The sequence below is a fragment of the Pseudochaenichthys georgianus genome, chromosome 12 (assembly GCF_902827115.2).
Source record: "Pseudochaenichthys georgianus chromosome 12, fPseGeo1.2, whole genome shotgun sequence".
NCBI classification, from domain to species: Eukaryota; Metazoa; Chordata; class Actinopteri; order Perciformes; family Channichthyidae; genus Pseudochaenichthys; species Pseudochaenichthys georgianus.
This window is the reverse complement of record NC_047514.1, coordinates 13,569,571-13,592,672: the sequence shown is the minus strand read 5'-3', so window position 1 is coordinate 13,592,672 and position 23,102 is coordinate 13,569,571. Positions and strand designations below refer to the sequence as shown.

The window sequence follows — 23,102 nt, the reverse complement described above, 5'->3', positions numbered from 1 at the left end:
ACACGATAAATGTTTCACTTTGCTGTTTACAAATAATTTGGCGCTCTAGTTAACAGGAAGTCACTCAAGTGTCACAAAGTAATTTAGCCTATGGATAGGTCAAAAATCTAATGGGTGCTGGCCATTGGCCTAATCATATCACCTGTGTTGGCTTTATGTTTTTGGTCAAAAATGTGTTTGTTTCACATTTGCATTGATGTGATCAATAATTTTTTCTAATTTAATTTTGTATTTAATTAATAATTTTCGGAAAAAAACGAAGAAAAAAAAACACATAGAACACATGGAAACGCAGCGTAAAGTGATCCTGGCCAAACAAGACCTAACGAGGGCTAACCTAAGCCGAGTGAGGCCCTGCAGTGGGAAAGTGCCGTTTGTCTGTACTTTTATGTATTTATATGCAACTCTTGGTGCTGTTCTCATGCTGTGAACGAGTTTCCCGCCGGCTGTGACCTAATCCTAAAACCACTGAACCTAACGACCTTCAAGCGTAACCGTGGTAATCTGTCATATTAATGAGCTCCGTGTCACTAGGGGCAACCAGTACTTAGTACAGAGTCACCTCAGCAAACTAGTCTCCAGCGCCCTACTTTTTACACTTCTGACGCTGATCTGGATGTGACCTCTGCCTCTGGAGCCACACTGCCACACAATCTCACCTAGACCTTGAAGAAAAGGTACCAGCCGGAAAAAAATTAAATAAACTACCCATCCGTCTCCCTGCTGTCACCTGAAACGGGAGCCCATGGTAAATTGACCCCCACACCATGATGGAACAAGGAGGGCCATGTCACTTTGTGAAAAGCTCCCCTTGACCATCTGGCTGTGGATAATGGAGCTGGAAGCAGGTGAGCGTTGGTGCAGAGAGAGAAAGAGTCTGGATAATTTGTCCTGGAGCAAGCAGCCTCACTGTAACCTACTGACGACCCCTCGTTGCAAATGGGCCATTCTTTGCATCAAATTGCATCCATTACATTGTCCTTGAGAATAAGAGAATTTCAGGCATGAAAATCGATACAATAGCATGACATTCTCCTAGGAAGTGGGAGCTCCAGCGAAACAGTGGGGGCCATTGTGCCATAAACTTTCCCCCCCCGAAGTGGTTTCATGCCTATGTTTCAGCTGCCTCTGCAACCATGACCACAACAGGAAACAATGAAACATGAGAAACACACTGTTAAAGTTGATTGCTATTCTATGATATAAATTAAAAGAGGATGTGACTGCTGGTCTTAGGAGTTTTTCATTTGAGTTGTTGAGTAAATCAAGCACTGTAGCTGAAAAAACTGTAAGCCAAGGAAGCACTGATGAAGTTCATACAGTATCAGTCAACATGTCAATATTTTCCAGATTATGGAAAAATTAAACAGTAACTATCTCCATCCCACAACTGGAGCTGCTGCTGGAAAAAGGAAGGGCAAATTAAAAAACAATTTCTGCTACACACAAGGACTTTCCTGTAATTGTACCTTCCTATCGTAAGATATAAGGCAGTTTAACATCCTTAGGAACCTTCATGAACATTAAGTGATGAGAACATCAACCTGGTTGAATCAAATTAAAGACCGTCACAACAAATATTGCATTTCTTTACATTTTGCTAAATAAATTCTGCTATCTTGGCAAGTGTTCGATGATGAGATCAATACCATATGATTAGCTAACTCTGAACCCTGACGTTATCTGTGTCAATCCAACAATTAGCATCATCTTTAGACTGCATGCACAGTCAAATATATTGACCCTTTATGTCTATATTCTTTCCGTAATGGTATGGTATTTCCCTTTTCTGAATAACCACAGGACACTTCATTGGATTTCATATTTTTATTTAAACTCCTATTTCCAAAGTAAAATTCGCCACAAAAATGACAGCTGTTGTCATATTATATGTAATATAAAGCCAGAATCAAAGTATAGTACCACCGTTTTTTCTCTCATTGGTAGGGGGGGGGGGGGGGGGGGGGGGGCTTCATATATAAAAAAAACAATATCCATGAAAAATAAATAATTTAATACAAAGTCTCCAGTCAAAGATGCAAATAAAGTGTCAAATCAAAAAGCCAAGTGTAATTATGCACAAAGGACAGGATGTTGAATAACTTCGTCCTATTTTAGGTTGTTGCTTTGGTAACCATCAGGAAGAAATGGAAACAACAAAGTCAGGGTAAAGTCAAATAAACAAACTGGAAGCAACAATGAAATCACATGAATCGGCGTCCTGCGGACCGCTCATATTATCCAGGAACTAAAAAACAGTGATAAGTATTATGATATTCAAAGGGGATTATGGGGGGAGGGCCACCAAGAAACACTGGTGGACTCTAATCTGGGAGCCATGCATGTTATAAAAAAACACCAGGCTTTCTGAACGGGATCACTTTCTCGCTTTCTATGACCTTTTTCTAAAATGTATTTTACAAACAAACGTATTTTACAAACAATCATATTTTATACAAACTCATTGTATCTGTATCCAGAGAACAATGTTGGTCAAAATAAAAAGGTAATAATGAGAAACTCAATATTACATAAGTTATTCATAAACGTGTGTTGTATGATTTCCAAGCCTTGAATATGAAGTGGATGTCTTAGCATTCAGTGCAGCAGGTAAAAGAACCAGAGCAGTGTAACACTTAGGTGCATGTGTTTGAATTGACCTTTTCTTAAGCAAGAAAAAAACGTTGGATTATCCCTCGCCAGTGTCCTGAGCTCCTCACAATAACCAAGTGTTTTACAGAAGTAACTCAGCATGTGTTGCAGAAACAAGTGATGCTGCTCAGGTGTTGAATATATAATCCCTACAGGCTTGACTGTATATAATTTGGCTCGACTGCGTTAACAGTTAACCAGTGTAGATGAAGCTTCACAGTATAGAAGCAGAGGACTTATTATGATATGATGGAGAAAGAGGTTGTGCTGCATAAAAAGAAACACCAGTCTGTACAAGGTCGAGGCACTTTCAAAGCAGCGTGCACATACTATAAAGGGCAATGCGCGCACACCCACCCAAACAAACACACACATGCCTTCAGTCTTTCTTTTTTTTCTTATATTGACTGGAGATGAAGACACACGCACATCTGCTTCATTGTTTTTCAGCCAGAGTCCATGCTGAACAGCTCGATGCCGTGCGGGCTCCAGTGAAGGCCAACTCCAGCGTTGAAGACCAGGGACCAGACGTAGGGGATGAAGAAGTCCTCCGGCTGGTCTTCCTCCACATACTTGAACTTCAGCTCTGGAAACTTCTATTCACGCAAAAAGAGAAGAGATTTGAAGAAAAACGATTGGATGCACAACCCAGGTAGATCTGTGTCTCGTTTAGAAACATTGATGACAATCTTACAGGGAGATGTTTGCAGCAGGAATACACAAAATGGGAGGAAACCTTGTGTTTTAACATGTTTTCCCTGATGTGTTGGAAATACAAGAAGTGTTAATGCCTTTAAGAAGAGCTTAAATAAAACCTTCTCAGCATGAGACTGCATCCTAGAGCTCAAGGACTTCAAACACATCAGCTTCATCCATACAGTATTCCAGAGAGGTTGCAGTGATATCTCTGTGCTATTCGTGAAGCTTGTACCTGCTAAAGCAAGAAAAAGAACAAGGCACCACACCAAGACGGGATTGTACTACTCTGGAAATAACCATGGTGACAAACACTTTATCTTTTGTTGTACACTTGCCAGGTCAAAGGTGAAATTAGCCCTTTATTCACTGTGTTTTTATTCACGTTATTTACCAGGTATGCGTTCAACTTTTGGTGTGAATCATTATTATGTCAAGTCTGCAGCATCATATTGAAATCAATGAGAGGGCTGCAGCTTTTCCCAAGTGCTATTGATGGACTAAACATAACCGGAGACGCCAACATCATAAAGACACTGCCTTCAACCATATTGGAAGGTGCTGATGACAGACATTTGTAAAATGCTGTGACCAACGCAGTGACATCTCTGCTGCTACACAGGTGAGAGAATGTGAGAGCCTGATGGCAGATGTAATTCCATCTGTCTGTCAGGTAAAATTGCTTACAGCTGCCTGCGGGACAGGTATCACTCTGAGGTCCGACCGCTGACCTCTTAAAGGGCCGGCTAATGTGCTAACGTCACCTCAAGATCCCAGCAGGCGACTCCAGCTACAGTGTGACGGTCCCTCATGCAACAGCCCAGGGATACATGAGAAAATAGACCTCAACACACGTAAACACATAAAGAACAAGCAAAACAATCTAATAAACCGAAACCAAACGGGTGTAACTTTATAGTGCGTCAGCCATCGTGACCCATTTGTTAAGACCAGCGGAGAAGTGCTGAGTAACCTGATTACTTGGTAATAGCCATTCGACTCTTCAAGCTTCAGCTTGTCATGACATGGCCTTTTAAATGGACAAAACACTCACTGAGCCACACAGAGAGAGGTCATCAAGTTCAAACTGCTGGGCCTCAGTGTGATATGTTTGGGGCTAATCCAGCGGGAACAAAGAGACAACAGACTGTGGACTGTACCATGTCGTACATACCTATTATGTATGCCCATTAGGCAATTTGGAAATTATTCAGCAACATTTAGGAAATGGATGAATACTTTTCATATTTTAAGCAAAGTAGTCAAAAATGTACAAGTTCCAGATTCTCAAATTGGGTAGATTTTGGCAGATTATCAAAATTAAGTTTGAGTTTTAGGCTGCTGGTTACAAAAACAACCTTTTTTTCTTTTTTTATGAAACTATGATAAACCTTTTTTTCTGACATTTTTATGGATCAAACAATTGAGTGGTAATCAATAGTTTTATTTACAACATCTAGAATGAGATTGAAAATCACCTTTTAAATTCAAGACCAAAATACAAAAGTGAATTCTTTAAAAGTCTTCTTTAAAATGTAAAACCTGAAGATGTACGATTTACAATTTTGATGAGAAAAAGAAAGTTCTCACATTTGAAGCAAAATCAGTTAATTGTTGACGCTTTCGCTCGAAAAGCAAGCCAAACGACTGATGCACTAATCAATGCAGCTCCATTTGACAAAATTCCCATTAAGAAGATAAAGTGCTCCTCTGTGGAGTGTCTTCAAAAGAAATACTCAACGTTAAGCTCCGTTTTAAAAAGCCACTTGAAGCAAACACAAGCCCACCTAACAGCAGGTAGGCAGCAGAATAACAGCATCAATAATAAAAAGGTACCTCATTATATCCTTCTGTCTACTACACGCATGTACAGTAATCGGTCTGCGCTGACAGACAGATGCTGACGGCCTTTATGTGGCCATCCCAGCCGGCTCTATTGAGTCCGGGCTGCCTCTATTCACAGCCTCACTATCAGTATCATAATGACACAGACAGAGGGGCTGCGGGGTCACAGGCCAGATGCCAGGCCCAGGCTACTGAGGCCAGACCACACACACCACCGCCATTGTTCTGGGGAGACACAAAGCAGGAGCTGTATTATCTGGATGGTATTTGTGTGTAGGTGACTGTCTCGTAGGCGAGCTTACCAACTCATCAAATGTTAATATGACACTGATGGTGACGGTTACTCAACCCAGGATCACTTTTACTTCTTTTTTTTTTTTTATTATTGCAGCTACTAATTTTTAGCCGTGGTTGTGTACTAATTTATTTTATTACTAATGTGTGCTTTTCTTCTTTTTGTATTATTGCTTGCCTTATTTACTGCTATGCCACTTTTGCTGTTACACTGTAAACTTCCCCACTAAATAAAGGAATTCTGATTTTGATAGTAAAGTTTTAAATGTTTAGATGGATATTATTTTGTTCATCAAGCTAGTCTGTTGTTTCCTAAGCACAATACACTAAAACAAGAGGCAGTTAATGACCTGCCATAATCATTTTTGATAAAACATAAGTACTTGTGCTAATTATATCATTAAGATAATTAAAGCATTAATCAACAAACACTGCTACGTCCACACACACACACACGTGTGTTTCTAACATTGTTTCTATGTTAGGGCATTAAGGAATCCAAACTTTCCCTCATTAGGTTGCAAATATATGGAAATATGCTCCAAATAATAAGCAGATCATATATTTTTGGAACATGTGGAGTAAGCAGTAACACAAATATAGAAAGACATAAAGGCGAAGTAGGAATATATCAGATCACATAGCAAGTTTTCCATTGTTGCAGGACATTTGAATACAAATAATTCTGTTTAAATGTTTTGTCTAACGACTGCAACAGAATATGAGGAGCACTTCATCATGACCTTTGAATACAGCTTTCACAGGAACAAGTGAAACAAATCAGACCTTAACAATAAGCACAAAAATGATATTTTCACAGCAATCACTGCATGTATTTAAAATGCTTTGTGTCTTTGCATTAGCCAACATTTTCTATGAAAAACAAGTATGTGCTTATGACAGGCCTCTCTGGTTTATGTGTCGTGAACATACTTGCCAACCTTGAGAGCTCAGAAATCGGGAGCATTTCAAAACCACCGCGGGGGGGGGGGGGGGGGGGGAATCGCCGGAGATGTATTAGATTAACATTAACATGCTTATTGTAGTTGTAAGTGCAATGTCTTGCAGCCTGTAGCACCATCCTTGACGGAGCATATGTGTGGGCAGAGGGTCGTGTTGTCGATTCTTGTTCTGTTTTATGTGACTATCTGCCTCACCCTCTCAGACTTTCAGTTGCACACGCTACTAAAGAGACGCGCTACCATGGAAACCAAACAATGGTGTAGCTGTATTAAAGTCCGAGTGGAAACAGTCCTGAGTAAATCTGATTTTGTCAGAAATCGGGAGAAATGCGGGAGAAATATGACCCCGGGAGGAAACCGGGAGAGGGCAATGAAATCGGGAGTCTCCCGCGAAAATCGGGAGGGTTGGCAAGTATGGTCGTGAAAAGGTTATTGTTTGCAGATAAAAAAAACATATAAAATCACAATTACAACTCCAATAATTTTAAATTTAAAAAGAAAAGATCACAAGGTCTGCTGCCAATACTAACCCCATAAAATAACAACAATTATTTAACTAAAGCTTAAGGAAAAGGCCAACAAAAGAACAAAATGCTGCTTAAGCATTCAAGCAAAGAAACCCCCACTTAATTCAATGAAAAGTTAGCTTTCGTGGCAAAACGAGAAGACTAATACCACTCTTATACTAGAATGTTGAATATGAAGCTACAGCCAGCGGCCTGTTAGCTTAGCTTAGCATAAAGACTGGACAGAGAGAAACATTGGCTCAGTCCAAAGGTAACAAAATCTTCCTAGCAACAAATATAAAGCTCACTTTATTAACAATAACACGTTATATCAAAAAACCAGTATATGTAAAACCAGTAATTGTTTTTATATATTCCAGGCTAGCCGTTACCACATCTTTTGCAAGTGAAATGTCTCCACCTTGATATTTAGTGAACAGAAATGAGAGATGTGTTGATCTTCTCATCCATTTTTACACAAAAAGTCCCAAACCTTTAACTATACCGTTAACAATAAAAGCTGTCAGTGTGGTTCAGTACAGCAGGGTGTACTCTCACAAGCTGTCAAGTGACTGAAAAGTAAGTGGAAATGATGCACTCTATGCCAATAAAACAAATTTTTATTATATTCAAACGGGAATTCAATGAGACTGGAGAAGAAATTATGAACCTAAACGGTATGAATATACAGTCCCCATGGGCACACACCGGATGATTTTCACTACATATTGAGCACAAAATTAAACAAAAAGATAAATGATCCATGAATCATAATAGCCAAGATTTTTCCTCCTACTTCAATATTGGAAAGAACCAACACCAAGGGATTTGGTGCAATGGGAAGTCTTGGATATCACTAAATGACTCAACGAAAAAGTGTTCCTGATTTTTCTGGGGGGGGGGGGGGGGGAATCTGAGCATACATCACCCTTAATAATGTCTCCTTCTTTATTCTGTCTACACTGTGGCTTCCTCTCATTACATATCTCCTCTGGCTCTGTTTCCTCCTCTCCCTCCTCCACTCGGTGTTGTTCTGTCTGGGTCCACTTGGCCCGGGCTCATATCAGTTAGTTATGGGTCCTGGTGGGTCAGACCCTCGCCCCTGAACACAGACTGACTGGCTGGCCTCATATCTTCACTCAGGACTCAGTGTTCCATTCCCGCCTCTGTGCTGTCAGAGCTCGGTCAGACAGAGAAGAATGCGGCTAGGGAGCAAATATGAACTCATGCGCAAACACACACACACACACACACACACACACACACACACACACACACACACACACACACACACACACACACACACACACACACACACACACACACACACACACACACACACACACACACACACACACACACACACACACACACACACACACACACACACACACACACACACACACACACACACACACACACACACACACACACACACACACACACACACACACACACACACACACACACACACACACACACACACACACACACACACACACACACACACACACACACACACACACACACACACACACACACACACACACACACACACACACAGGTTATATTTCAAAATGAAAAATATTAACTCAAGTGACTTCAGGCCACAGGGCTTTGATACAACAATCCACCTGAATATTTGTAGACACTTTTAGTTTTATATTGAAGCAGACAATGAATTATTTACAATATTTGTTATAATATAATGAACTGTAACATATTAAAATTCAACCTAGCATTTACTATGAAAGAAAATTGAACTAGAACAGTTGGCCCAAGAGTTTCAAATGGCCATCACATTTATGTTCCCCAGAGGACGAATCCTAATAAGTTTATTTGTTTTGAATCCCTAACTTTTACTCTAGCGCCACCATGAGGTTGACATTTGTGGCTTTGAGTAAAATGTCAAGACAAATATTTGATGGATTGTCAGGATATTTGGTACATCTTTCATGATTTGCAATGATGTGGTCCTCTGATTACATATCACCTTGTAAAATGTGTCCAATACTCTGGGTTATGGGAATAAATACATTAAAAACTAATGGAATTTGTGTCAGCTTAAGTTGTGTTTAGTGGGACCAGTTAATTGTAAAAATGGTCATTGTGAACAAGCTGCCATTAGCATTTAACTAGAACTGTGTCTATATAGCAGCCTCAAAGAGGTTAACGTGTAAAGATTTTGCAGACAAAACAATTCATTTGTTTTTGACTTGAATTGTTGCAGGACTCAAGTTGCTAGACTTGTCTATTTGTTACATTATGAAATGTTGATGCAAGAACTCACATCCTGAAATCATTCTCAAGCATTTAATATTGAAAGGATCAAAGTTTAGGATTACACAAACGTAATTATTGTTACAATAATCTTACTTCCAGGGCAGAAGTTTTGTTCACCCTACATTTGAGTTGAAAACGTTTTAGAACCCAGGACTGACTTTAGAGTAAGAAAATGTATATTCATTATGTTGTCAATGTGTGGGAAAGTAGCGCTGACCAGTCGTCAGACCTACAAAGGGGCAGGTACAGAGTAACAGCTGGTAAGCCCCCTGTCCCCTCCTGAGGAGCCAGAGAGTCTGTCGGCTATCACTGATCAATAAGGCAGATTTCAGCTGGTCAGGCTAAACAACTCATTCCAGAGACACTGCCTATGAGAGCCACTCAGCCTCACACACCCTGAAACAACACACAAACACACAAAAGAGAGAGGGGCAGTTGAGTGACGAGGTGCTGAGGGTCATCCCTGAGGTATTAACTACCTTCTAACCCTTCCTTTCAGTTGGGACCTCATTTACATGTCTACTTCTTTGTGTAAATGCTGAAGATCCGTTAGGTAAACAGGCTTTATTCTACTCACCTTAAACAACATGGGTCTGTTTTGTCAGTATTTCTAAGCGAATGTTTAACTTTACTTTAACCGGCGTCTGCCCTTCACAACAAACACATTTCCAGGCAGCCTTTTAAGTTGGGTTCACAAAGGTGGAGCCATGTGAAAATGCTGTTTTTATGCAAAAATGACCACTCAGGTTGTGTTTGCAAACTAATATCTAATCTGACATGAAAGAACACTTTTTAAGCATTATTTCATTGTACAATGAAGTGAACTAAGGCGGTACATTTAGGGTATTTTTCACTCGATAATTACTTTTTCTTGCAAATAAATTTTCTCCAGAGTGTATACACCTTAAAATGCTAACTTGGCGATAAAATGTGTACAGGCGAAACAGAGTTTTGCAAAATAAAAAGAAATGAGGGCCAAGGGTCACAGGGCAGTAAAGTTGGGAAGGATTTTCTGTGGCCGCTAACTTTGTTATTGATCACTTTAAAAGGCGATCTATCCGAGTACACAGAGCAGCTGTTGTTGTTGTTGTTGTTGTTGTTGTTGTTGTTGTTGTTGTACGGCTTCATCATGGCAGCACAGTAGCTTCAGAATTACTGTTGGTTAACGGGTAGTAATTACAAGAAGCTCTTATATATATATGTATTTGAAACTAATCACCAAAATCTGACACAGAAACATAAATATATGTAAAGAAAGACCAACTCATATTTGAATTCAGCTGTCCTGCAATTAAACGTAGATCATCCCAGAGATCAGGAGTACACTGACCGATCTGTTGTGTGGCAGTAAAGTTAAGACCATCTATGCCATCACCCATTTAAATGTTGGTATTATAAAACATGGATGCTGTCATTAACCTGCATTAAAGTCATTTCCATCACAACTGCTTTTGGTCAGCTGAACTGTCTGCTGTGATGCAGTTTCTAATCTGAAAAGAGGACAAATGTCACTATCTTTGTATTCAATGGGAACAGGGGCCTCTACTTAAAAGATTTGGAAACACCAAAGTAGATGCAAATTGTTTCCAGGTGAAAAAGTAGTTTTAAAATGTTAGGAGACATTTTTTTTTTTAGCAATGTTACGTATAAAAGTGATGACATAATTCCATTGTGATTTGACCTCATATTTGTATTCGGTAATGGTGAATTATTGGTTATGGCATTTCATTTCTTTCCTCTGAAGAAGGTTTTGGTTGTGGAGGACAGAAAGCCAAAACAGGGAACACGTTTCTTTAGCCAGCTTAGCGTTGACATGGCTACAACTTCAGGAATTCAAATGTCAACACAGCAGATTACGCGTTTGTAAATAAAGCCGTCATTGACATGCACTGTGCTCCTATAAATGTGAACATGACCTCAGTATGGAATTACTTCACAAATTAATGAAAAACACAGCAGAACAACATGCTCAGACTCAACTTATTTTTGTTCTTTTTTTTTTTTTAGACAGGAACAATCATCCTTACATGTCTTTCTTGTCAGCCAGACATAAACAGAGGATTGAGACAGCTATACTCCTTCTCAGAGCTTTTACTGAGTAATTACCAACTTCAACTACCATCGATGATTCCACACAACATTAATCCAGCCTATGGATTTTCACGTTGGGAGCTTTATAGCAGAATGAGCACATAAGATGAAGGGAAGCAAAAAGTGGAGAGACAGCTGTTTGTTTGAGCAATGGTACCATCAGGCGTCAGGGACTCCCCGAGGAGACATTGCCCAGATATACTCCTCGCTTCATGTCACCCTGTAGAGCTGAAAAGCACTCAGGTGGCGCTGAGTCAATGTGCACAACAGAAACAAAGAGAAAACTGGCACAGATGGCTGCACAATCGACATACACCATTACATTGCAGGCTCACATCCTAAAGAAGAGGTCTCCTTTAAGTTCATACAACATACTGATATGACAGAGTCTTTTGCAATTTTACATTTCCTTTGAATTGTCTTTAAATTCTCTTTTATCAATGTTTTTTCTTTTCCTATCTTTTCTGTTTTATCCGTTTTCTTTAAAACATGATGACTTATTATTTGTGCTGTAACTGTGAATCACTGTGATTCTGAAAAAAGAACTCTATGAATAAAGGATTATTATTACTCATAGACCACACATATTCCCAGTCCAGCTGAAAGCATGAGTGTGTGCTACAGGCAAAGCCCCCTCGCTGAAGGACACGGCGGGGTTATCCACATGGCTCAATGTGTAATTCTACGGCTCTTTGGTCGATTGCTACATTAGCGCTCCAAGGAGCCGAATGGGATTGAGACACAGAGAGAGAGCACATGGACGCGTGGCCGCTCACCATCCCTCCTCCACATAGGCTAGCGAGACAAATGCCTTGCAGCCCGAGAACATTAAACACATGATGAAACATGCAATTAAGAGCTTCGGTGCTGGTGAGGAGCGTTGTGGGGAGACTGCTGGTTACATATTTCCTCACTGATTAATGGAGGAGCACTGGGAGGGCGAGGGTTAGCCAACCCGCCAGGAGTGTTGGGAGTGTTGGGTAACGAGGCGCAGAGGCAGATTTATGTCCCCCCCCCAGCCCCCCACTCCCTCCCAAAGTCCGATATGCCCATGACAAAGTGCCCCCTAGCCCCCCATCCCATCTCCTTGAAATGCCATTTCGTGTTCGTGTGTAGCAGGCCAGCAGAGATGGAGGGAAGATGGGCATTAATGCTTATGAGAATTTAGCCCTTTTTCGTCTCATGTCCCAATGGCTCTTTGCATGTTTCCCCCGCTTCATCCCATATCTCCCTCCCATACCTCTCCCCTCTCTCACCCTTTCTAGACAAACTAATTCTCTTTTCCTCACCTCCCCACCACCAAATCAGCCATAACTCGCAGCCCTTGACAACACATTGCACCCCCAACACATTCACCTTGATGTACAATATGTCCCACTTCTTTTTTCTTCAACCAGGTCTCATATTCCATTGTTCCTCGTCTCCATGCTCGCTTATTTCATCGGCCCCCCCTGTCGTGAGTGTGTGTGTGCGTGCGTGCGTGCGTGCGTGCGTGCGTGCGTGCGTGCGTGTGTGTGTGTGTGTGTGTCTGAGAGAGAGATTTACCTTCAGTCTGTCTGTGGGCAGGGCCTGGGCTCCTTTTATAATGACTTCCTGAACCCTCTCAACTGACAGGTCACTTCCAGCCAGCTCCAGACGCTGACTGAAGAAGCCTATCACCTAAAAGGGTCACACAAGAGGAAATAGCCAATTACAATACAGAATTAACATTTTCCAAAAATACACTTGGGCTAATGGTGATGATTTGTAAATAGAGCTTTAAAGAATGTCCTTTTAAAAAACGTTTCTTCGTCTTCTATCAAGGTTTTTAAAGGACACTAGAAGCTGGTAAACTCAAGATAACATTTCTCATTGTTTCTTTCATTCAATCCTAGAAATGGAAAGCTATTTCTAACCACAACTGTTGTACACTCTGGTTTTTAGAAAGCCAATGTTATCATGGATACATTGGTATGTGTGTGTATGTTGGTGCAGATGTAAAACAGAAATTAGATTATGTTAACTGCAGTTACAGTACCAATGTTTTATGTATAGCTGAATAGCATTTTACATTTGTATTTAAAGATATTTAAAGTAGCTCACTTTGCTCAATTTATGTTAAACATCAACTGTAAAATAACATAAATAAACAGAAATGGAACTAGTCTCCCAGTTCAAGTATCTTGGAGTCATATTGGAATCGAACTTGACTTTTAAGAAACATTAAGAAAGTATCCAATACTATTAAAATTCAACTTGCAAAATGTTAAACAAATTAGACATTTCTTAACTGCCAATGCTGCAAAGTCATACCTCCACTGTATGATTCTATCCCACATTGAATACTGTTTTACAAACTGGTCGTTTGCTTGTGCCACAAACCTGAAACCAATAGAAACAGCTGCACAAGAGGGCTATCAAGGTGTTTGACAGAAAGCCTTATTCATACCATTCTTGAAAAACAATTTAAAGTCTTTTAAAAGTATGTGCTTTTTTATAAATGTTTACATGGACTGCCCCCCCTCCTTTAGGAGAATTCATCCACAGAAAACACACTGGACGCTGCACTAGGTCAGAAACCAGAGGAGACTGTGAGGTCCACCGCAGACGGACCACTTTTGGACAAAATGTCCTCTCCATTAAAGGCAGCTCATTGTGGAATAGCCTCCCAACTGAGATACGGGATTGTCCCACTCAATAGCTTCAAAGGTCAACTCAAAGAATGGTTGAGAAACAAACAGACGTGCAATCACCGCTAAATGCACTTTAACACAGGGGTATCTCCTCTTGCACTTTATGTAGCACTTTTATCTTCTCTTGCACTTTATATGTCGTTGCTGCTATATTGTCCTGCCATGTGGTAAATACTTATGTATGCTACTCTTGCTCTTTTTGCATACCATGGATTTTGTTTTTGCTATGTTTGTAACATGTAATCTTCTTAAATGTTTTATTCTGCAGGTCTCCCTTGAAAAAGAGATCTATGATCTCAATGGGACCAATCTGGATAAATAAAGGTTTGAAATGAAATGAAAATGTGAGGGACTGCGGATGGAAATGAGCTGAAAGCTAATTCTGGCACTGTTACGCTTGATACATTTGAATGTTTTAAGTGTTTATTACTGTGCATTGTCCCTGCCAAATAAACGATTAAAATAAAATAAATGTCCGTTTGTTTATTCTTTTGTTTAAAAAGAATCTTAGCTGGTATATATTTATAAAAATCTACACTCCACTTCCAGTCTAAATCCTTCACCATTAAATCCTGTTCCTGGTTCTTAACACACAGGAACTCATGCCATTTTGATCTCATTGAGGCTTAATATCAATCCTGTTTCCGCCATGAAGCTCGTTGACACTTATAATCCCGCTGTTCAGAGCCGTCACATCGATGTTGCAGCAGCCACACCCTATATGATGACACTGGGAGCAATGTGGGGATCTAAGTTATAACAAAGTGTCATTGTGCGACATGTAGAGGGCTTCAGTCTGTACACAGTAACACGGTTACAGACTCGAAACTTAGTAAGAAATACATAGCTGTTTCATTTGAGACAACATTTAGCTGATTTTGCAACAGCTAACACCAAAATACGTCTATACTATGCAGGGATGCAGAGCTATGTATATTTAAATTAAGTGACAAGACTGATTAAGAATCATTGTAAACAGATCTATAAAACTGCATAAATATGCTTTCAAAGAGTGAAAAACCTCCAAACCAAATTGAAAAAGGCTGTGAACATGCGATCGGCTAATATGCCTGAAGGCTACAAACTCAGAAAGTATATACATTTATAGTTGTTCAACAAATTCACCATAGGGTTGGAGCGTGTTTCATCCCACTTAAAAAGAACACTTCACTGGAGCTCACATTATCTGATGCCTTCTGGGTTTAAGCCCAAACAAGAGATCAAGGAAACTGTATTTTTACGTTTCCACTGCTGTGCCGGATTCTTCCCCTGAGAAATGTTTGATATTTCATCATTAAAAAACTCTAGGTATTACAGATTCTTTTTAATGCTCCTTTTTTTGTCAAACCAACAGTGAAAAACGCATCTACAGGCAATGTTTTCTCTGCTCTGTGATTGCTTTAGAGAATTCAAACACACCCTGGGAGCCTCTGTGTGTGCGTGTGTGTGTGTGTGTGGTGTGCGTGTGTGTGTGCGCGTGTGTGTGTGTGTGTTTGTGTGTGTGTGCGTGTGTGTGTATGTGTATCTAATACTAATCTCTTTATTAACTCTGAAGGCCTCCCATATGGGGTTAATTTAGAGGAGCAAAAAAGCAACCCCTCATCCTGAATCTCATCCTCACACACACAGATTTGCAAGCGCAGGGAAGGCTTCGGAGGATAGCCTTAGGGAGGCTGACTTAACAGAGGGATTCGAGATAGCATGCTTCCCTCATACTTATGGATAACAGCAAAACCCGCATGGCTATGTATGCAGCATCCCCCATCCCTCACACACATGCTCATACACACCAAAGCTTCCTTTCCTCTTCTTTATGACAACCATGAATGACAGCTTTTCTCTCACACCGTTTCTTCCTCCCCCAACACTCAATGCATATTTGACAGACAGCCTCTCGACACAAGGGGACTGATTAATTCATCAATACTACTTCATCTCACAGGATTCAGCGCGCTGTACACCATGTTAACGAAGCAGTTCGCATATGTTCCAGCGCTACTGGGCTTTTTGAAACTTTCCCTTCAGACCGAGACATTCAGGGGAAATCTGTATAACCTTGATCTATGGAATAATTACCACAAATCAGCCATGAAGAAAAATCACTCTCAAGCTTCTCCAAATTCACTTCTGACATTTTGAGTGAAAACTAGGACTGACCGTGTCCAGGTTCTGCATGATGTCCTGGAAGGATGGATGTGTCCTGAACTGCTCAAAGAGCTCCCTCTTGTAGAGCAGCGCGTACACCAGGTTGGGTGTGGTGTAGAGAGTTGCTCAAGCAAGAGTTGATGATTCCAGCATCATGCGGATCACCTCCCTCAATCACGTTCAGGTCCTGGGCCTGCGGGGAGAGGAGGATGTAAAGGTTAATTGGTTTGCCACTACAATGGTTTCACTTATAATGGTGTTTTTTAAATGATTGCTTCCTGATAGATTGATCAGCAGGGGGGAACGAGAGGTGGAAGAAATGGCAAGGAGGAAGAAAAGGATCAAAGTTGACAGCCAATGTCTTAGGGGGGTGGGGAGATATGGTGACATTGTGAGTCACAGATCAGGTCATGTCACACTGCGTTTCCTCCTCGGGCAAAGTCAACCGTCCGTAAGTGACAGGTGACAGTTTGGGAGCAGATAGGTGTGGGAACAACAGAGGGAAAGTTGATAACTTATTTACAAAGTTCATCACACAAATACAACACATAATCATAATAATAAAGAAAATACAGATACAAAGCATCACAACGTTTTCAAATTGGTATTCAAATGTATATTTAATATATATTTAAGGCATAATAGCTTTCTTGAAGAAAAAGCTTGATGTTTTGTGATAAATGAGACGGTCAAAACCACGCTCATGTAAAGGACAAAAACTGGAAACTTTGCAATATTGCAATATTTTCCAATACATTTGGGGAAGTCATTTATATATTTTGTGCATTTATTTAGCCAGCAATGTAATTTAGCTGTATATCCAAGGCAGCAGAATTACAGAGTAAACTTAAATATCTGATTTATTTATATATTTATTTAAGAAAATGCATATTTAATTATATTGTATATTGTGCCGCCCCTTTGTAGATTTAGAATCAGGCAATATCTGGGTCTTGGTTATTTGGAACTCAGTGTATCTGTGAAGAAATGTAGATAGATGGAAGTCCTCTTAAAATAAATGTAGTGTAAGCAAAAATCCCACTAATACATTAGGGTTACCAGTTTATTAGTGCCTAAACAATCTTAAGCAGTCCAATACAGCCATTCAATAAGGTAAACCCCCATTTGGGAAGTTCAAAACGCTGTTATAAAACCTTTAACCATTGCACCACTAGTTATAGCATTTAAAATAGTTGACCATCAGCCCTATATGACTACTCTAAGAATTGTTGGTAGTTCCCAGGAAATCTGTTTACTGAGTATTGTGGAAATGTAAGCAACATGATCAAATCTAATCAAACTATCTGCTTGACTTGGGGAACCTGCTGTTTAAGAACAGAGATTCTTTCATACATTGTTCTTTAGTTACTGTGCTCACAATAATCTGTCTACACAGACAGACAGACAGATAGACAGACGCCACCATGACGAGATAACGTCCCGCACGGCTTTGTCCATTGTGGGGTAGAGAGGAACGGGCTGAGAGACTGTGGGAAAATGAATAATCTTTAAAAAGATAAAACCTCGTAGCAATGAATTGGCGAATAGAGCTCAAGAGATGATGTATGATTTCCCGGGTTGTGACAAAGGCGGGACAAGCACTGCCATGTACTGATGGCATTATATAGATAAGCTCCCTAGATGATGCAAACCTAAAAAATACAAAACAATGAATAGTAACACGCTTCATCATAATGAAAACAAACACTGCTGGCTAAATGAATGTAGCATGGTTTGTTGTTTTTCATTTGCCAAAAGGAAAGCAAATAAATATGATTGCCCTACAAGAGTTAACAGCATTTAAAAACGTGGCCACTAACTGCTTTGAAGCTTTTTTGAACTGAGATTGATCTAATCTATAAACTGTATATCTATGTTGGCGGTACAAAGCAAAAGCACAACAGCTAAGCCGAAGCTGAGACAAAAATACAGACTAAGAGAATGCAGGAGTCAAGAACATTCAAAGTAGCTTAGCCTAATGCCACGGTGCACTAACAAGTAAGTCCGATGGTAGAAGGACCAACACTGTAACACACACGGAAAAGATTCTCTAACCCTGACCCTGCGTCTATACGATTACCAGGAATAGCATGGGCGAGTGTATGCTTCGGAGTTAATCTGATGACGATATTTAAACCAAATCCCCCTTTTACATAAAGTTAAACAATTTTTTACATGACTGCCTTAAGACTACTACCCTAGATATACCCTGAACAGGCAACTTACATTTGAAAAATCGACTTCAATGGTTGAAATTCTTTCCTCAAGATACTGTATTTGGGCATTTCTGTTTACCCTAATATCAACGCATCTGTAATAATCCGGCCTACTGCATCTAATGCATAATGTAAAACTAAACGCAATACAAGTACTTCATATGGAAGTCTATGAACCAATGGTGGGCACCAAAATGTATTATGGAGGCACTTTTTAAAAGTTATTTGCCATACACAATGAGTGCTCTCGTTAGAATGGGACTGGACAACAATGTTTGCTTTTTCACAGACGACATTTTGACTTGTCATTGCATAAAGGCAAATGTATTACTCAAAAATACATATCTTTGTTTTGCCTTCCTACATTAGAGTCCACTCACAAGAGGACATGATGTTTTCTATAAAACAAATATATTTAAAGAGCAATTATACATGACTGCCTCTTTACCCTCCTCTACGCGGTGATAGTTCAGTGCTGATGCATAGCTTTCCTGCAGTGTGTGGACATCAACTTACGCACAAACGCACACTAACACAATACTACTCTTCAGTTATTCCAAAAATATGCAATATCTGTGTTATATCGATTAAGTTGTGGCTATTGCTCAATATATAACAAAACAACAACAACTGCACAACTCTTTTACTTTATAACTGCATGATTGTGAAATCCATAAATCCATTCTTAAAAAACGTAATTGACCACTAAAGACCAAACTTCACATCTATCTATGCTTTACAGGAAACCTCGCCTTAGACAGTACTCATCAGCAACTTCCTCTGGGGTTACATCCTGCCTCAATTTCAGGCTTGAAATGAGAGAAGTGTATTCCCTTGGAAGTATTGAAATTCCTGTAAAATACATTAGAATGAGGTGCTGAGCAAGCCAGTTTAATCTTTAATGTGTAGATGTATAAATCAGTAAAGCTTTATGGTTAAAAAGCTAGTTTCCTATGCACTGTGAGACAACTTTCATACAAAAGACCATAAGACTTTATGTTCTCTTTTATGAGACTTATCCTTAAGGATTCATGTTCATGACAAACATCATTGTTCTGATGGCGACCTGTTTTGACCAAGAATTTGCTAATACCAGCTAAGACCAGATTCAAAACAGCAGCTCAGCCAGACTGCAACAGCAAGCTGATTGGAAGATGAGATTCCAGCTTCAATCTGGGCTAACCATCTGCAACAGAACTGCATGTGGTTGCATTTTACATTACGTCTTTGGTGCCCTGCTTTGGAATGAAGTCCTTATCTTATAAATAACTTTGCTTACCGTGTGGCCTTTTTTTTCTTTGCTAGAGCCACACATAAGCATACTACGCACACTCATGCACACTCATTCAAATTCACCTCCTTAAAGTAGCCAGGGGGATAAGGATGATTATAAATAACTGTATTCTCTTGTGCGTCGACCATGAATCAGGCTTGCCACACGGATGCGATAATGTACTGCATCGATTTCCGCAGGCCGTCGGACGAAGATGTGCGGCACTTTAACAGGCAGACGTGAAGAGGCAAGTGGAGGCAGGAGAGCCGGCTATAATGAGGATTGATTGTGCGTCTGGAGGCAGAGCTGGCTCTCTGGGCTCGACTCCTCTGCCTAGCTAGAGCGGCTCCACTCGGTTCTGCTGTGGCAGGCTGTAATTAGACAGAAAGCAGCGACAGATACGAGTGGGAGGAAGAGGAGGTAGAGGAAGGAAGACAGCAACACAAATGGAGGCATAGAAGAAGTGAGTAGGGGGGCTTGATGGAGAAAGTGAATGCGATGAGGAGGAGACAAAAGGAGGAGAGGAAGGCAGAGTGGGAGTAAGGGATGCAGAGTGTGTTTGTTCTTTAGCTCTGCACCCAGCTTAATGAGATTAGCCTGGCAGGGAAAGAAATGCCACACTGGGGAATTCAGGTCACATGAAAATAGGCTAGCTAGACGTCTGCCTGGCCCAGTGTGTATGTTTGTCAAGTGGATGAGATTAAGAGGTCCATGGTCTACTTGAAACCCAGACAGGATTTAAATATTTTGGCTCCTCCTCATCCACTTCCCACTATGTTCTCGTGCACTTGTTTTTCCCAAAAATGCATCTGCGAGACAGCCGAAAAGCACCTAACACGTGTTTGACTGCATGAAACCATAACAGCCTTTCTTTTCTTTTCTCGCTCCCCTTCCTCAGTTTTTCCCTTCCCTCCTCCTCCACTTGTGTGCTCCTTCTCCTCCAGCCATGTACTTTTTTCCAGCCTGCTGCATTGTCATTTAGTCACAGCCACTCACGCTGCTATTTAATGTCTTCTCTCCACCCAGGAAAACACAGGCCTCAGACATGAGCTGTATCATTAGTCTCAATGATCCTGCCCCCATTGTACTCGTTTCACCATTTATACAAACCGGAAAGACTGGAAGACTGTGAATACGCCTGTGTGTGTGTGTTTGTGTTTGTGTTGTGTGTGTGTGTTTCCATCCGTCTGATTCTGCTGCTAATTCTTCTAAATGTTTGGCACAAATGTGTTTTGTCTGCAGGTATGTTTGACCTTTGCAATCTGTTTGACAAAGAAAATGATAGAGTTTGTAGATGCAATCAGTGGCTGGGAAGGACATTGCCCGCACTTCACAATCTGAATGTGTTTGTGTCTAGCCGTCTATCATACCCAATCATGTTTTTTTATGCATGTTCGTGTGTGTGGGCAGGGTTTAGAGACACAGACATGTAAATCCCTGTAAAGTAGGAGCTGGAATCATTAAACCAATAGCTTAGTGATTCCCTGGCTGGCCATGCTGCTCACTGCAGGCTGTTGCAGGGCAGACAAACCAGACATATTAAGAAAGAGCACTGACAAAGACAAGGATATGGAGATTAACACAGACAGATACACACAGTGAGTTAAAAGCCACGCCTAAGAGACGGATGTTTTCACAGAACACAAAGCTTTAAAATGGAAATAAAGAGAATATTTGCACCTTTTTAATCGTTGATGCGATATGATAACAGGCAAGAACAGGAAAGGTTTTAATAAGAAAAGTAGATGAGGGAAAGCATGAAGAGAAGAAAAAGCACCACGTCGACAGACAGCGAGGGTCAGACTGGCTGAGCAGCCCCGTCTTTTGGAAGTTTTTTTTAAATGGGTCATTGTCTGACCTGCTTACGGCCATGTCATAATCAGACCATTTTGTGTAGTATTGTGCCTATTATTTCCACATAGCCTGACAAAACATCCTTTGTTTCACAAACACACACACACAGAATGAAGCAAAAGACGGTACTACAACATCAACAATGCAATGTGTCTGTCTCTGTTTAGGAAAGAATGTGTTGGACAATCGCTGCATCGCTGTCTGTGCGGTGGGGAAGTCCAGCCAAATCTGCAGACAGACGCCTTATTAACAGATTAAATTGGCACACTACCTCTCGGAGACTTGGCTAGCAGTAACAGCAGGGGGGCAAAGCGGCCGTGATGTCAATGATGACGCGAGTAATAATGGTAAAAAGGGTGACGGTAACAGCTGCAACAGCACCCTGGCAGAAAGGTGGGCCCGACTAATTGATCGGATGCTAGCTGCGCTCTGTTTTGCTGCGCCTCAATCAGAAAAGACCAGGGCACAGCGGGACTGCCCTCATTATCATTTGGAAAGCAGACAATCATTAAGACCCCAGAACACCTGCTGCCTGCATGGGGTGGCACTCCTACTGCCCAAGAATAAACACAGAAGGACTCAGAGCAAAGGAGAAAAGAAGATTAGAGGCTGAAGGATATGAAAAGAGACACGCTAACAAGTTAAGTCACAACTAGGTCTTGAAGCATCTTCATTAGGCAGGTGAGGAAGACATTTGGGAAGATAAGAGACGAAATAGGGGAGTCAGTAAGTCAGCTCTCAGCAGGATATTGACATTTTACCCCAGTTTTTTCCGGCCCCATAAAATCGTGATTCTATGGCCAGGGACAACGAAGCTGAGTATGCTAAACTAGAGAGGGAATCGCTAGCAAGGGTGGTACTACATGCATACATATAGTATCTTATATCATCTTCCCATTATACACACATGCATTTCCAAACATTTGGACTACCTATGCAGTGTTGGGAAAGTTCACTTTCTACATGAACTAGTTCAGTTCACAGTTCACACATTTTAAAATGAACTAGTTCAGTTCATAGTTCATAATTCAAAATGTTGAACTAAAGTTCATGGTTTCAAAAATGAACTAATTTATAGTTCATAGTTCTTTTTTCAATAAGTTGCTGCGAGCTATTATTTGTCTCCTGTACGATGTTAATGGGCCATTTCAATGTTTACAATATCCTCAGAGGGCCGTACAAGTTATTGACCTCTGCTTAAAAAAACTAAAATCACAGCTCATTCATTTCATGCTGTGCAAAGAAAAAGCAACCTCTTAGTCCAGATATCTCACCATGACTCGCATATGCATGCACGTGCAGGGTGTGGGGTGACCACCAACACAGAAAGATATGGACACAAGATGTGTGCAAATGTATTTAGTTTCCTATCCATGTGAACATGATTTAAGTGGGGGGGACCTAACCTCCTCTAGGGGGGTCCGGGGGGCATGCTCCCCTGGCAAGATTGTTTGCACTTTGAGAGCAACATTAGGAGATCTATGGACACATCTCTCAACACCCAAACACAACTGTAAGCAGATTTTCTTTTAATTTATGGATATTTGACAAATCACTCCCCTTTCAAACTGTATTCTTCTTTATTAATAACTGTCATATAGTATTTTATACCT

At 40.6% G+C, this 23,102-nt stretch overlaps 1 protein-coding gene across 1 annotated transcript in view; it reads right to left on the bottom strand.

Moving 5' to 3' along the window:
- Nucleotides 1–1,966: 1,966 nt before the first annotated feature.
- The window catches only part of LOC117456564 (dymeclin-like), a 28,956-nt gene continuing 7,820 nt past the window's right edge, over nt 1,967–23,102 (bottom strand). The window contains exons 2-4 of the mRNA XM_071205083.1: nt 16,159–16,271; nt 12,875–12,988; nt 1,967–3,248 (exon numbers count right to left, since the gene is read on the bottom strand). Of these exons, the coding sequence (XP_071061184.1) occupies nt 3,099–3,248; nt 12,875–12,988; nt 16,159–16,271 (377 nt within the window). The 3' untranslated portion in view covers nt 1,967–3,098. The remainder of the gene's footprint in view (nt 3,249–12,874; nt 12,989–16,158; nt 16,272–23,102) is intronic.